This window comes from Pipra filicauda, unplaced genomic scaffold, assembly GCF_003945595.2.
Source record: "Pipra filicauda isolate LSUMZ 115617 unplaced genomic scaffold, ASM394559v2 scaffold125_size2111803_pilon, whole genome shotgun sequence".
Classification (NCBI taxonomy): Eukaryota; Metazoa; Chordata; class Aves; order Passeriformes; family Pipridae; genus Pipra; species Pipra filicauda.
This window is the reverse complement of record NW_024103718.1, coordinates 1,531,163-1,546,554: the sequence shown is the minus strand read 5'-3', so window position 1 is coordinate 1,546,554 and position 15,392 is coordinate 1,531,163. Positions and strand designations below refer to the sequence as shown.

At 38.4% G+C, this 15,392-nt stretch overlaps 1 protein-coding gene across 2 annotated transcripts; it reads right to left on the bottom strand.

Moving 5' to 3' along the window:
* Positions 1–11: 11 nt before the first annotated feature.
* ERCC5 (ERCC excision repair 5, endonuclease) lies at positions 12–14,453 on the bottom strand. Of its 2 annotated transcripts, none has more exons than XM_027730742.2 (16): positions 14,365–14,453; positions 14,099–14,202; positions 13,286–13,461; positions 12,660–12,775; positions 12,470–12,562; positions 11,649–11,709; positions 10,590–10,733; positions 9,526–9,733; positions 8,096–9,247; positions 7,529–7,761; positions 7,034–7,153; positions 6,098–6,311; positions 4,077–4,221; positions 3,015–3,215; positions 2,004–2,088; positions 12–672 (listed from the first exon to the last, which is right to left on the bottom strand). In XM_027730742.2, the coding sequence occupies exons 2-16, from the start codon at positions 14,184–14,186 to the stop codon at positions 124–126; spliced, it is 3,585 nt and encodes a 1,194-aa protein (XP_027586543.2). In that variant the 5' UTR covers positions 14,187–14,202; positions 14,365–14,453; the 3' UTR covers positions 12–123. The 2 variants fall into 2 exon arrangements, with proteins under 2 accessions (XP_027586543.2, XP_027586545.2); XM_027730744.2 differs by having other exon boundaries at positions 14,099–14,199.
* Between the last annotated feature and the right edge of the window lie 939 nt (positions 14,454–15,392).

Sequence of the window (15,392 nt, the reverse complement as noted above, 5' to 3'; positions counted from 1 at the left end):
TGCATGACAAATACATAACAAATAGAAATAATTTATTATATTTTATCAAAAATTCATTAGAATATTTACAAAGCTTAAATCATAAATGCCACAAGAGTCTGCCCTTTTTATTACTTTTCTTCTTTAAGACTTTTTCTTTCTTATTCCTCTCTTGCCCCGTGATTTGTTTTTTCTGCCCTCAAACACAGGTTTGGCAGTCACCATGACTACATTTCCCAGGTCTTCATCCTCATCACTTGAGCTACTGCACCCCTTTTTCTCTTTATGGTCTGCAGTCTCTATCGTAGAGGTGTTTTTCCTCCCTTTGCTCTTGCCTAAATCTCTACTATCTGAGTCCTCTGAGGAGTCACTAGAAGTTTCTGAAAGATGCAAATTTCCAATAAAACCACCTCCATATAAACATTCTTTTCTGGAATCTGAGTGTTTTCTTCTCTTTCCCCTCTGGGCTTTTGTTGCCACAGTTAGATTTGCGCAGCCTGTGGTACCTTCCCCTTTTGTTTTCTCATGCTGTTCAGGTTCCATCTCTGTAACAGCAGTGATCTCCTGAATTTCATCGTCTGCTTCTTTTTCCTTTCTCTTCAGGCAAGTCACAGCTCTGCGCAGTCTCTGACTTTTAATAGTTAGTTTTTCATGCTGCTCTAGTCTGAAGAATGAATCAATTCGAAGCTGAGTCTATCAAAAATAAAACAGAAAAACACCTTTGAATAGGATAGGAATTCAGTTGTTATCGCAGCTATGCTATAAGCCACCCAAAACTAAAGCAGGACAAAGGACTAATGAAATTAATACATGTGCACATAGATGTGAACAATAAGATGCATTATTAAGTAATACCTATACCTTATTATAAATTATACAACAAGAACCTTTACAGAAACCAAATAAGTAGCAACCTCCAGTGAAATTCATAAACATTGTGCTGCTGATGATTAGACATATGTTGCTATTTTCAATCCTAATACAGAGAACCTCTGTAGTGCTCTTAAGGATGTCCTTACAAACACATCCTTAGCTTCAAGCTGTTAAAACAGCAGAATGTTTACTAAGTAAATGTTGTAAGTGCACTTCACATTTGTGCCTGCAAGTGCAACACACAGTCATTTGATTCAAGTTCGTTGTACCACATGCTGCTACAGTGTAATTCTGAAGAGTAGAACTAGAAGTAGTCATACAGGATGGATCTGTGCTATTCAGCCACAGCTAGGCTTATTGTAGAGACTAAGCTAGTCCTCTATATTTTCCCTAAAATTGTCTAGGAGAAACAGACGCTTCCAAAGGATGCTCCAGTCAACCTGAAAGTATAACTATTTAACCATGGGGTTTAGTACCTTTCAATCCTTTGAGTGATACAGAGAACCTAGAACACTGGTTTAGACAACATACCTACCTTGTATATGACAAAAGGAGAAAACAGCCTGAGATTGGGTGATCAATTTCACAACTGACTTTGACAGTTTTCACAGTATGCATCACTATTCCCTTTCAGCTTTTATTAAAGTTGACAGAACATTTATTTGGAAATTAGAATAATATTATTAATGGGCACTTGCTCAGCAGTTCAGCCTGCATTCCTCCTCAAAGGATATGTATGGCATCAAATGGGCAGTATCACTTCACCAAAACCTTAGGGGTATTTTTATAAATACTTTTTAGAGACAGCACATTGTCGTTTAAAATTACTAAAGTTGCTTGAGGCACCTGTAGCATCAACTACATCCAGAAGAAACAGCAGCCTCGATTTGAGATAGGTGCTTGATAGATAATAAAATTTGAGACCAACAATTGAAATTATGTAGAGTCCCTCACAGCACACTCAAATCATACAGCAATGAAGTCTGGAGAAGTATGTTTAATGATTTAAATATATATACATAAAGATTATAAAACATATGACCAAAGCCCAGTTTTCGAGAAACATATTTTAGTTTAAATCCTTGCTCTTAATTTTAAAATGCTTCTCACAATTTTCCAGTTGCCCTTAAACTATAGGTTTTATACTTTACCTGCTGCACATTCAGTTGTTTCATCACAGGCAAAAGGATTCCATCTATCTTTGTTGTAGTCCAGCCAAAGTGATCCTTACAGAATGTGCAGAAAGTCAAAGAACTTTACAAAATGGCTATTAACTACTATTGTGTAAACACGTAAAATGAAAATTCCTCAAGTAAACAATGTCTGTCGGAAAGTTGCTCCAATTCAAAAGTTCTTCTAGTATAAAACTAGAGAAAAGACTCTAAGTTATAATAGCTGGTTTATGTGGACTGTTCCAGTATTACGCTATGCATCACGAATCACACTGTTACATCTCCAATAGTTGCAGAACCTTTTCTCTAATATCAACACTTCCAAAGGCATGTTTCAGTGAAGACAGAACTCACTTTGGCTATACAGTATTGTCATAAGACAAAATACCTATAAATAAACCTTATTTTTACACTTGCACACACTGGAAATTCCATTTACTGTTTAAAACACTATTAGCTCTGCATGCATTGCCATCTACTTTTCAACAATCCACTGCAGCTCAGACTGCAACAGATTCAAAAAACAGACATTACTGGAAGAAATGCAGGGAATTACTAGGGATAATGTGCAGATTGAAACACCATTTCTGATTAGGCTTTGAGACTTATTCATGAAAAATGGCAAACATACACCAGGAGTGTGCAAACAATCCCACTCACTCTAAGTCTAGAAACAAGCACAGGACAGTTACAGAAGCAGGAAGATCAAAACTAATTAGTTAGGCCAGCTACAAGATTCTCTTTCCACACAAAGCAAAGCAGCCCACTCTCTAGGAGGGCACAGCAGCCTTGAGTACCACACAAGCATGGCTGCATTCCCTTCCATTCCAGAGCTGGTGTCATTTTAGGAAAGCGCACGCAGATAGGGCTGGAGGCCCCTCACACCCAAGAGATGTTAAGAACTTGCCACTCGATTACTGACTCACTAACACACTTTATGAACTTTGAGTACTTTTACCTAACAAGTCCTACCATACAGTAAAAGGATATTCTCTGATCTGCTCTAAGTCAGGTTTCCCCCAGGTGAACGAACTCCTTGTCTCATCCACCACAGGCTTCAGGTACGCTTCTGCCACTGCCGGATTTGGGAAACCTGAAGAAAGCTGGAGCTCCCGCAGTTTCTTCTTGACCTTGGTATCATGTGGATTAGGTCTCAATTTCTTATTCTTCTGAGCCTCATTCCACCACTCACTGAAAAACAGAGATTATTAATTTGCCTCCATAACATATAATTGGAAGTATCAAGAGCCACCATGCTTATTTCAATAGCCTTAGTCTCTCTACTTCAGTTGCTACAAGGTATGAGGTAGAAAATTTCTAAATAAAGGACGGTCAAAGTGATAAATAATCTGAAAGCAGAAAAGACAAAACACACACATTAAATGCAGTCATTGTAAGCCACAGTAGTAAACATCACCTGGATTCCCCATAAATTGCTAAACAGAAGACCCTAACTTCAGCCTCGCTTCCACACACAAGGATCATTTTTGGAGATTTTTTTGGTATGAAAGGGGAAAAAAAAGAAAACAAAAAGAAAACCCAAACCAAACCAACCCCAACAAAACCAACCAACCAACCAAAAAACCCAAACAAAAAACCAAACCTTCTAACCATCCTTGCCTTTGCCAATACAACTGCCTTGGCCCTCTTCAAATCTTGTTCTTCCCCACAGCCTACCTGTCTGTCTCTTTCCAGGTCATCCATCCTCTTTTCTCTATGAACAAGCTATAGCAACTTCTCACAAACTCAGGCAGAATAAACCTCTGCTCCATTATGGATCCAGCTCTGCAATGAACTCTGAGGCAGTCACACAGTTTTACAGCTATTCTATTTTGCTGTAATTGCTCACTCATTGTAATCGCTGTATCAATATGTCACCTTATTTACCTATCATTTCAAATAGTGATATAATGGAGACACATGTTTTGCAGCTTAGTCTCCTTAATGATGGTCAAAGATGGTCATATGTCTTGGTGCATGCTTAAGCAGCAGCAAAGCATATTCATTTTCATAATATGGAGAGAGAAAAGAGCAAAATAGAATGAAGCGTACGCAAATTTTAAGAGTGGTTCTAAGCCATGCCCAGGAAATTCATTTAAAATCTCCATCGCTGTTACGAAGCCAACATTTGGGATGCCCTCAGTGTAGTCACTTCCAAGCAAGTACGCCAAATTAATTAGCTTGCTTCTATCCAACCCTGTAAAAGAAAGTGCATAAACCAAATAAAACCAGTGGATTCAGCATTTATTCTCTTACAAATTAAAAAATATTATCTGAAAGGTAAAAATCAAAAGGAAAGCAAAGGCATTTACTCTGTAAAATTATATTTAGTTCAACATCAGAATTTGCTCAGTTATATTCTAGAGCACTACAAATATGCTCCTGCTAGGTCAAGCACCAATAGTTGTGCTAACTGGGCAAATACATCTTGCCAAAATTAAACTGTTACAATGGACATCGAGAGGAATTTTTTCACAAAAAGGGTTGTTAAACATTGGAATAGGCTGCCTGGGGAGGTGGTGGATTCACCACCCCTGGAGGTGTTCAAGAAACAACTGGACATGGCACTCAGTGCCACAGTCTAGTTGGTAAGGTGGTGATCAAAGGCTGGACTCGATGACCTCAGAGGTCTTTTCCAACCTAAATGATTGTCTAATGTCAAAACCTTTGGGAAATTCAGGGTTGCTAAGAGATTTATTTTTTTTACATTTATTTTATCCAATTACTGTAATATTCCCATCTAATGCGGACTCAAATTTAATAATGCTTTACTAAAAAAATGTTTAATTAAAAACATTCTGTTTGAATTCTAGCCCATAATATCAATGCCTCTGCTTCTTAAGTGTTCCCCAACTGGGAGCCTTTTGTTCTGTGCTGGTGCAGTTACTAAGTAGGCCAGAAGAGCCTGTGGAACAGCCAGAAAGAAGGAAAAACTCAGCCGACCACTTCTACTTGATATAAGGTTTGAGGCAACCAGATTGATTTTTAGTGACCAGCTTCAATAATTTAGATTTAAATAAAAAATAACTTTAAAAAAAATTCAATGCAGAAAAGGAGGCACGTGATTCTAAACACACAAAGCAAGATCATCATCATGCTAGTCAGGATATCTATCAAGAACGGAGCTAAGAAAGAAGAATTGTGCAACGCATAGGAAAGAAGTAGCAGTACAAGGCTGCAGAGGAATGTGACACAAAGACCGATGGTGACTATTTTTCCCCAATAAATAAATAAAAGCTCTGGCTTATTACATTAATAACAGTTAAAAATCACACACATGCTTTTACAGCAATTCTTTCCAAGTAAGTTACAGTAGCATACTTCAGTAGGGGAAAAAATATTCCATTCAATTTGCTGGAAGAAGAAACCAAAGATATATTTTTCATCACACAAAAATGGTATGAAATGTTACATGATGAAGACATTAAAATATTACTTCAAAGTCTATAGCCTCTCAAATTTGAAAGTGTCAAAACTGATTTTAAGAATTCTGCTAGAAAAAGACATAATAACAAGTTTAACTCAGCTCATATTTTCCCTAATACACTATGTGACACTGAAGTTTAGTAGTTCAACAAAATTAGCAACAATTTGATTAGTCTGAAGAGCAATCTGAAAGAAGGAAAAAATCTGTCAGTGTTAACTAAATGAAAAATGTTTTACATAGCATACACATATTTCTGATCCTCTTTTAACACATTATGTGTCAGTATGCCCAAAACTAACTTCCATTTCCAGAAGACTATAAATTTGATGACATCAGAATATAATTTTCCTACCACATCAGGAAAGTCATGCTAACATTTACCCAGGAACTGATATCATAGTTCATATCTCCAGCCTTGATGATCATCACATTAACTCAGTATATGAAATGCAGGAGTTTGTATATTCAGGGTGGTCAGTTGGCAGTAAAAACAGCAACCTAACTGAATGGCTTTAGAGACTACCCAAAGAACAGGCATTGTAATAACAGACACACAAAATTCTGTAGAAAACACAATTTCAAAGAGACAGATGGCAGCGCTGTCTTATTAAAGACTGTGTTTAACAAACCAATACCTGAGGCTTACCTAGCTCATTTTGCAAATCAATATACTGATAATATTCTACATATTTGTTCTGGCTGAAGAAATTTTTATAAACGTGTCGTGCGCCAAACAACCAAACATCACTGTCATCGGTGATTGTCCCAGAGGTCTGGTCAGTAAGGTCCAGTATGGCACACTGTGCCTCTGCTTCCATTGGAGCTTCGATATATGGAATGCCAAACAGACGCAGAAGCTCCTGTAGGATGGAGGGAAAGCAACAATTCATCTAAAGAATTAACTTCTATTATACTTCTGCTTGACTTGGAACTGCTAGATTCACACTTGGGATGTATTTAATATTTGGCACCAAATCTTAATTTCCCCTAAAAAGTGCCAAGCGCAGTTAAGTAAGGGGGAAATCACACTTATCTCAGGCAGATAGTTCCACATAAGTCAAGCACTACTTGAGCACCCTATTAGCACAGAGTTTGAGAACCTGCTATCTTAATTACACAAGCATACTTAACTACTGTGTTTTCCACAGCAAGGAGAAAATTCCATGCATTACAGTTATGTGGGCTCCATGAAAGAAAGATGCAGGTTAAATGAAAAAAAAAAAAAAATCATATTTTAAAAAAATTGGTCATCACTTTAGATAAGAAAATAGTTGAAAGCATCTGAGAAACATTCATATCAAGCAGGAAACAGTGGGCAGACTAATCATTCTTTGGATAGTGTTTTGATATACATGTATTTTGATGCGTTTTTGCTTTTATGGAATACATTAGTTAACTTCAGTTAAATATCCAACACACACTAGGTTTACAGACTTGTGCTATTTACACAATTCTGGATTATGTTCCCCACTCAGCTAGAGGAAGAAAGGAGACCTATAATTAACAAAAATTACTAACAGCTTTTGAGTAAATTACTAGGGTGGAGAAGTGAACCAAATCAAAATGACTCAGCAAATACTACCTGGCTTTCCAAGAACATCTGTCCTGTTACAGAAGCAGCAACACGCTCCTGCTGCTGTTTTTGAGACTGAAGCATATTTTGCTCAGTAGAAAGGTCCCTTTCTAATTCTTCTAGTTCTTCCTGAAAATATAAACCAAGACTTTCATTATTTCAACAATTCAGGTATACTTAGTTAAGTACAGCACTAAGTCTCTGGCTATAATTATTCTAGTAGTATATGATCCATTAATTCACACTCAGAAGTTGTTACAGCTTCTCTAATGCAGTACCAGGGATAGGTTGTCATCAGCGTGCTAAACCCTTAAAGTTTCCCTCTGATTTCAGGGAGATTATGATTAACTATCTTTAAACAAAAATCAGTTCCTGTACAATTAGACACATATATGAGAAAGCAATGAAACAATACAAAGTTGTCCAATAGTTTTCCTTAACAACTACTTGGAGACAAAGTACTCCATTTATAGCTCAAAACAAGTAACAAGGAGAATAAGTTACCAAACTGATGTCTTGCCACTCATCCACTGCATCTTTATTATCAGCTTCTCTTTCAACATTCTGAGCATTTCCCAACTGCACTTCGTCAGACTCCTTCAGCAGCTCCTGTGTGACAACATCAGGTCTGTCTGTCTCTACTTCTGAAAGTGCTGTTTCATCACCCAGTTTTTCATCATATTTAGTAGGAAACTCAGTCTCATTACTGATTTCAGTATCCACTTCAATAAAGCTTGCTATTAAGAGAAAACAGATACTTGAACATATGCAGATTTAGATATAAGGATTGTGAAATTACACAAACCAAGTGGCTGACCATTAATACGCCAGTTAAATTCAGTGTACACAACAACATGCTTTCCTGGCTTTTTGTATTTTATACTCAGGTTTCAATGATAAAATGTGACACCAAGGGGAAAAACATAGCTCAGATTTTCTTCCCACCTCCTGTATGTGTAGGGATAGGTGTATTTAAAGCATTTCGCACTGAGAGAAAAGGTTAACTTCAAATGACTACAAATATGCTAAGTTCCTATTTTTTATCTTTTTACACAATTAAAAAGCACATACCATCGGAATCACTGTCTTCAGACTGTGAAATCCCTTCTCTGTCCTCCTCAGGACCTCTTGCTTCTGGAAAAACTCTAATATGTTTCTGTACCTCAGATACATTCTCTTCTGTTTGTGAAATTACTTCCTCTATATTTTCAGAAATTTTCAAGTTTTTCTCATTTTTAGAAAGGTCTGTTGTTGCAGCATGAATCAAAGCCCCTATACTAGTTTGTACAGAGGAACAACTTGGCTTCTGCACACACAAATTCATATCCTTATCTTCCAAAGACTTTAAGTCCATTTTGGAACCATTTTCTTCTTTTTCTAAGTCTTCTTTGCCTTTCCTAGTATTTTCAATACAAGAATAATTTTCAGCTCTGGATATACTGATATCTTTGGGTGAAATATGATTTTTGGAACCATTTTCTTCTTTGTCTAAATCTTCTGTGTCTTTTCTAGTATTGTCAATAAATGAATAATTTTCCGCTCTGGATATATTGGTATCCTTGGGTGCAATACAATTTTTTGAACCATTTTCTTCTTTGCTTACATCTTCTTTGCCTTTTTTAGTATTGTCAGTAGAAGAGTAATTTTCAGCTGTGTCTTTGGGTGTAATATGATTTTCTTCCAGCTTCTGACTTTCCTGTTCAAATTCAGCACCATGCATAGTCACTTGGATTGACGAACAAACTGTAGCTGTAAGTATGTTTTTTCCCTCCTTAACTTCAGGAATCTGCTCTTCCTCATCTGAGCTACTAAGCAGAAAATCTTTCACTTCTGATCTTTCTGGTAGCACTCCATCAGTTCTAATAGTAACAACTTCCTCCCTTTTATCCTCATCACTCAGAGCTTGCTGAATTGCCCGTAGTGTTCTTGGAGACACACTGCCTTCCTCTGTTACAAATTGGTCTACATTCAATTGTTCTGTATCCAGTTCTTCTTCTGAGTTGCTTTCTACCATAGCAGTCTGGATAGCAAGCAAAGTCCGAGGAGAGGGTGGTGCTGTCACCACATTATTATCTTTCTCTGTTTGCATCTTGTCAGATGCAACTAGCTTTGCATTAGCAGGAGATTCGTTGATTTTATTCAATTTAGTCAATTCAAGCATTTTTGATGAGGGTCCTGCAGTAGTTTCCAAGTCTCTATTTATAGCTTCTTTTGCTTGAATACCTGAAAGAAAGTTTTTTGTTGATTTTTTTGTTTTAGTAAAAAACTGCTTTATAATAACATTCCATTTTACATAATGAACATCATTATATAAAGATTAATAAACCACTTTTCTACAGATTTACAGATCATAGTTAATTATGTACAATAGTAATGCACATTTCATACAAAGTACTGGCTACATGTGCCCGTAAACAATATTCAGGGTTTTTTTTAAAAACTGCCAGCTGCAGAGTGTACACTCCAAACAAGAGGTTTTACAAAATTAAGACCTGACATACCCTTTATCAGAATATAGTGAGAAGTCTCTTCAGAGACCACCCTCCTTGATTCCACTTCTTTCACAAAACCACCTTCATTTTCATATTGTGTTTGGATTTCACCCGAGTGCTGTTGATTCATTTCTTTTTGCACATTCTCTATGCACCGATTGAGGTTGCTTTTTTTAAGCAAGCCCCTAAGCTGGTACTGGGAAAACTCATTGGAGTCCTCAAAACAAAACAAAACAAAATGAAACAAAACAAAACAAACAAGTCAATTGAAATAAAATGCCCCCTTTAAGCAAGTTCATTTCCCACACTCTGGAGAGTGTGGAAACTCTTTTAAGAGTTCCTTTAAACACGTAACATTTGTGTTTTACTGACTGCTGCACTCCCAAGCGACAGCAATACTATCCTGGAAACATGCAACAATTCTAAAAGGTACCAGTAGTTCTGACTGCTGGTTAAACATGAAATCTCAATTATGTGACCAACAAAACTTAGTTGGCTTGCAGAGGTCATTTCCATCTTAAAAAAGAAAGCAATTAAAACAGAATCCACACGTGGACCATTTTAAAATTATGATTCTTAGCTATCATTTGATCTGACATATACTGTACTTTCAAATCTAACTGCAGAAGCGGCACTGTAGGATTCTCCATTTGTCTCTGAGCAGCTTCAGCAACACATCTGCCTAAGTTACAAAAGCCTTTTCCCAGCTGCCAGCTCCCCTAACAACCTCAGGGTTTGGAATCCTAGCTGTGTTCATTCTGCCTGGTTTATCCACACCACTAGCTTGTTTTTGCAATTGAAATCTTGGGCATAATGCTGATGAGGCACGAGACAGAGTACGCTTTTTCTCGTTCTTGCCAAACTGAATTAGCTCTGCTAATTTTAGTGGAAATCAAGAGATAAGGCTGTTAAGAGTCATTATCTCATTGGATTTTTTTCCCCCTCAATATAACATCTCTTATTAAGTAGTCCAGGGAGTAAAGTTTTCCAGATGTGATATGCTTACATAGTCCTCATCTGCATTAATGGCAATAGCTCCATTCTGTTGTCTTGAAAACTATTTTAAATATTACCTCTGGCATTGCTTCAAATAACGTTCTTCTTCGCTTTGTAAGTTCTTTAATATCAGTCAAGATCTCATGTTTTACTTCTGGAGGCAGCTTGTTGAAATCTTCTGATTCAATATCTACAGCATAAGGATTTTCACATAACTGTTCCTATAAAAATGGAAAATAACATAAAATATATATTTTATATTACAGCACAGCAAAAATAGTAAAATATTTAGAGCATCATTCCAAACAACAAGACCAAAAAAAAAAACCTTAAGAATTTTGTGCTACTTTCTATATGGTAAAGAAAACAAGGAAAAAAAAAGGTAACTGCTACATAATAAAACAATGTAAAGTACATAATTATTGATGTACATTATACAGAGAAACTTGGTTTTATTCTTTTTACAAAAAGATATTTGTATAAATCACAGAAGTAGGTTCTATAGCCTCAGTTAGTCTGATTTTATCTTTCTAAAGAGGTTCTCCTGAATAAGAACGACTTCAAAGATAAACAGTATTTTCAAGAGTTTTTTCTTTTTTTTTTTCCTATTGATGAAAGCAGAGATAATTTTATTACTCATTATGTCTTCTCCTTAAGTTATATATTTCTCTTATCCTCTTCCTGTGAGCACAACAGAAGCAAATACAGAATTTATCTGTGAAAACTCAAGGAATGAAATGCTTCAGCATCAGTTCATATGTGGAGAAGCACAGGAATTTTGTTAAATGCTGTTTTTTATATGCATACACATGTGCATAAATGCATACATGTCACGTACATCATCAGAAAAACCAATTTTTTCTCAATATGTTCAGAGAAAGTAGTAAAAAGAAAAAAAGGATACCATAAAAAATTTCTCTTCCATTGTATCCTAGTGGAGAAATTACATTTATATTTCCTCATTATCAGGAAGTCTAATAGTACCAAAAATTAACTTGTTTGCTTGAGAAGCAATGCTATAGTAAGACTTATATCTCCAAACATTTGGGCTTTTTTAAGCTTTTTGTTTATCTTTTAAGCATAGCACATGAATGAGAAGACTGTTCACAGTAACAGGGCAATTAGGTTGCACTTACTTGCAACATCTTTTTTTGGCTCACTCTCATTTGCCATTCTTTTTCTTCCTCCTCCTCCGAGCTAAAAATCACAAAGAGAAAACAAAAGGTGTAGATATTTACCCAGGAAAATAAAGTTCCTATTTAAAGCAAAAGGACATTAGTCATCGCTTTGGTAGTAAGTACAAAAATACACACACACACATATATATATATACATATAAACACACATTATAAATACATACACAGGTCAAAAAGATCTGAGCAGAAAGCAAGAAGGCAGACTTATGTCAGCTAAAACTAGATTGAGACAACTGATGCTGCTTAAATCCTTATCTGATGGTCAGTGTTTAAATTACATGAAAGGACAGATATACATAGAGCAATCTAACGCATAGTTTCATGTTCTCAGTTTTGTTATTTGTCATATTTGACAGCACAAACAAAGCCTGCTTCTGCTGAACACGTCAGTGCTCTGAACAAGGGGACACAAAACAGAATCATACAGGCAGCAGTCACCCAAGTTTGAGCAATCAGTCCCATTTAGTTGTATAGATACGGTCACAGAGACTGAGGTAGACCTTTCATCCTTAAACATGAATCCAGTGTAGAAATTTAATCTGTGGGCTGAAAGCTTCTTCTGTTACTTTCTCATAAGTAACTACAAGGGTTCTGTGTACAGTTATAAACAAACCCTCCAAAAAGAAACTGAAATGAAATATAAATTAAAAATATACTTCATATATTATGGAATCTCATAGATCAAAGGCCTTTCAGCAGCATCAAAAAATGTGTTTAATGCTTTTATCCTAGTTTAAGCTATTTTTTTTAATTTTACCTACCTATTCTTCTCTTCATCTTCTAAAGCAGGCAATACGTACATATCATCAATTTCTCCTCTTCGAACTTGTGTAATACTGGGCAAAACTTCATTGCTTAGGGAAAAGGAAAAAAAAAACCCACAGTGATTAACAGCTATATAAGGAATTATCTGACATTTATAAATGAGGGAAAAATAATTTTTATTCTTGCCTTTTTCCCGCAAGAGCAGTTTTGATAACATGTCTCTTCAAAAGCGTTTTCAAGAGTTTCTCTGTAGTTTCCCTGGAATCACTGATGGCAACTTCCTTTCTTTGTCTTCGCTTAGCCTGTGAAAATAAGATTAACACCAACAAGATTTTGCTAGATGCTGAAGATGCACATCCAACGAATCACTGTTAAAATTCAGTGTGCTGAGCCTACGAGCTACTCCTAAATCATCCTACACTACTGGGGTCACAGCCTTCAAATCCTCTAAATCTACATCTGTTTCCTCTGTGGGACTTGGGAACAGCTTTCAGCTTCTGGGTACAAATGCCACAAGAGTTCATTCAGGTCCATTCTGGAGCATGATCCAGGCTTATGCCATCCTCTACTTCTCCACAACCTGGTTTCTATGGAAATCAAACCCGCCTCTATCAAAAGAGAGCTGCCGCATGCTCCAAGAGCTAACCCAGGTTGGGACTGCAGAGGACACTGCACAGCAGTGGCTTCAAGCCCTCCATCCTCACAGATCAGAAGCATAGGCAGAACAGTAGGAAGAAAATTGAACATGGCTACTCAGTTTCAGCGGACGCACACCCTATTTTGCATTGCAATGACTCAGCAAAGGCACTTACCAAGGTTTGTCTCTTCAGAAGAGGCGCCTCTCCGTCAAAAACAAAGACAGGTCGAATTCGGAAAAACAGTAACTTGCAGAGTCGATGGAACAGAGTGAGGAGGTGAGCATTCCGTACGGAAACACCACCACGATCTCTGGCTCCCTTTATTGCTTGGTTCAACCAAATACTGATATCTTAAAGAACCGCTGAGAGGAAAAACTGTGCTCTCTTACACATATACTACATTAAGTTTCTATAAAGTGCACATATTTGACTGAGTGGCTTTTGCCCACTGCTTCAGGCTTGGCTTATGGAAACCAAAATTATCCAAATAGCTGTGAACTTTGGAGAAGAATAAATTCTTGCCCTTATTGCCCTGCATAAAAAGTAGAGTGGAAGGAACTGTGGAGCAAGTACCTCCCCAATTATTTTTACACATAAATGAAGGCTAATTTCCCTCCACATCTTTCCAGCATTTAACCAAGCATACAGGATAGGAAAGCTAATTCTTAAGCATTTAATTTTTTTCATCTTACAGTCCTACAGAGAGCAGCACGTTTATTTATAAAGCACAAAATCCTAGAGTCCAACACTTTTGTAAGGAACCTATTCAGAAAAGCCTATTCTTCAAACAATAAAAACAGAAAGAGCTTACTATTCCACATATTATAAAGCATAAAATTCACCTACCAAAATGTGTTAATTTAAAATTAATAACAACAATAATCATCATAATCACAACAAGAAAAGATGATCACTTATAAGTAAGGGAAATAGTTAAGATAATTTCCCTCACAGTTTTGGCTCCCCAGCTTTACTTTTAAAGGATACCCACAGCAAGAATTTTCCCTTCTAGCGTTTCTGGGCTTATGGTTCTCCCGGTGCATTCGAGCAGCTTCCAAAGTCCTTGAACTCCCATGGTCCCTTCTTACCTGCTTTGAGAGAAAATCTATGAGGCAAAAAGAAGGGATGACCCAAAGACGACACGGCCCACGTCTGCTTCATTAATGCGAACAGAAATAACGAGGCAGCCGTTCGGCCCGGGACCAGCTGGGGCAGGCGGGGGTCGTGGTGTTGGACCTGCGGCGGGAGCTTACCTGCGGGGGGGGGGCAGGGAGCGGAGCCTGGCGGGGGACCCGGAAAGGCCGGACAGGCCCAGCGACCCCTCCAGCCAGCGAGCGCAGACACCGCCCCGGTACCGCCCCGGCGCTGCCCCGTGGCCCGCCGGGAAGCGCCGTGCGCGGGGCGGAGCCGGCCCCCCTTCCCGGCCCGCGAGGAGCCGCTCATTCCCGCCCCTCACAGCGGGGCCGGGCGGCTCCCACCGGCCTTTCTCCGCCCGCCGGGAGCGCCAGCGTTCCTGAGAAGGGGGACTCTCTGCCTGCCCGGAGGAGAGCCGAGTACCGAACACCAGAGACTCACAGAATCGATTAGGTTGGAAAAGACCTCTGAGATGATCTAGTCTAACCTATGAGCGAACACCACCGTGTCAACTAGACCATGGCACTACGTCCCGTCTTCCCTTAAACAGCGCCAGGGACGGTGACTCCACCGCCTCCCTGGGAAATCTATTCTAATATCTAATCACCCTGTGAAGAAATTCCTCCTTATGTCCAGCTTAAACCTTCCCTGTTGCAGCTCGAGACTATGTCCTCTTGTCCTGTCCCTGGTTGCCTGTGAAAAGAGACCAACGCCCACCCGGCTACAACCTCCTTTCACACAGTTGTAGAGTGATAAGGTCATCCCTGAGCCTCCTTTTCTCCAGGTTAAACAGTACCAGCTTCTTCAGCCGCTCCTTATACGGCTTGTGCTTCAGACTCTTCACCAGCTCCATTGCCCTTCTCTGGATGCAGAACGGGAAAAGTCTCATGCCACAGAACAAAGTCTCACATCGCAGAATGAAAAAAAGTCCTCTATTTTTTTTCTTCCCGAATGAGATTTTCCTTGCAGCATGTGCTCCTCCCCACTCCGCTCCCACTGCAGCCACAGTGCCCCTCACTGGACACACCCACCCCTCGGTGAATCCCTAGGGAAAGCTTCCTGAAGCATAACCCCGAGGACGTGGACTTTCCTCCTGCCAATGCTGGACGAATCCCATATACGGAGTACTCCGGATGAAATGTGACAG

Excerpts from the sequence above, each read along its gene's own strand:
- ERCC5 (XM_027730742.2), bottom strand. The coding sequence starts at position 14,186 with ATGGGAGTTCAAGGACTTTGGAAGCTGCTCGAATGCACCGGGAGAACC. Across the intron at positions 10,734-11,648 it reads GCCAAAAAAAGATGTTGCAA|GAACAGTTATGTGAAAATCC; the intron begins GTAAGTGCAACC and ends CCATTTTTATAG. Across the intron at positions 9,248-9,525 it reads TCACTATATTCTGATAAAGG|GTATTCAAGCAAAAGAAGCT; the intron begins GTATGTCAGGTC and ends ACTTTCTTTCAG.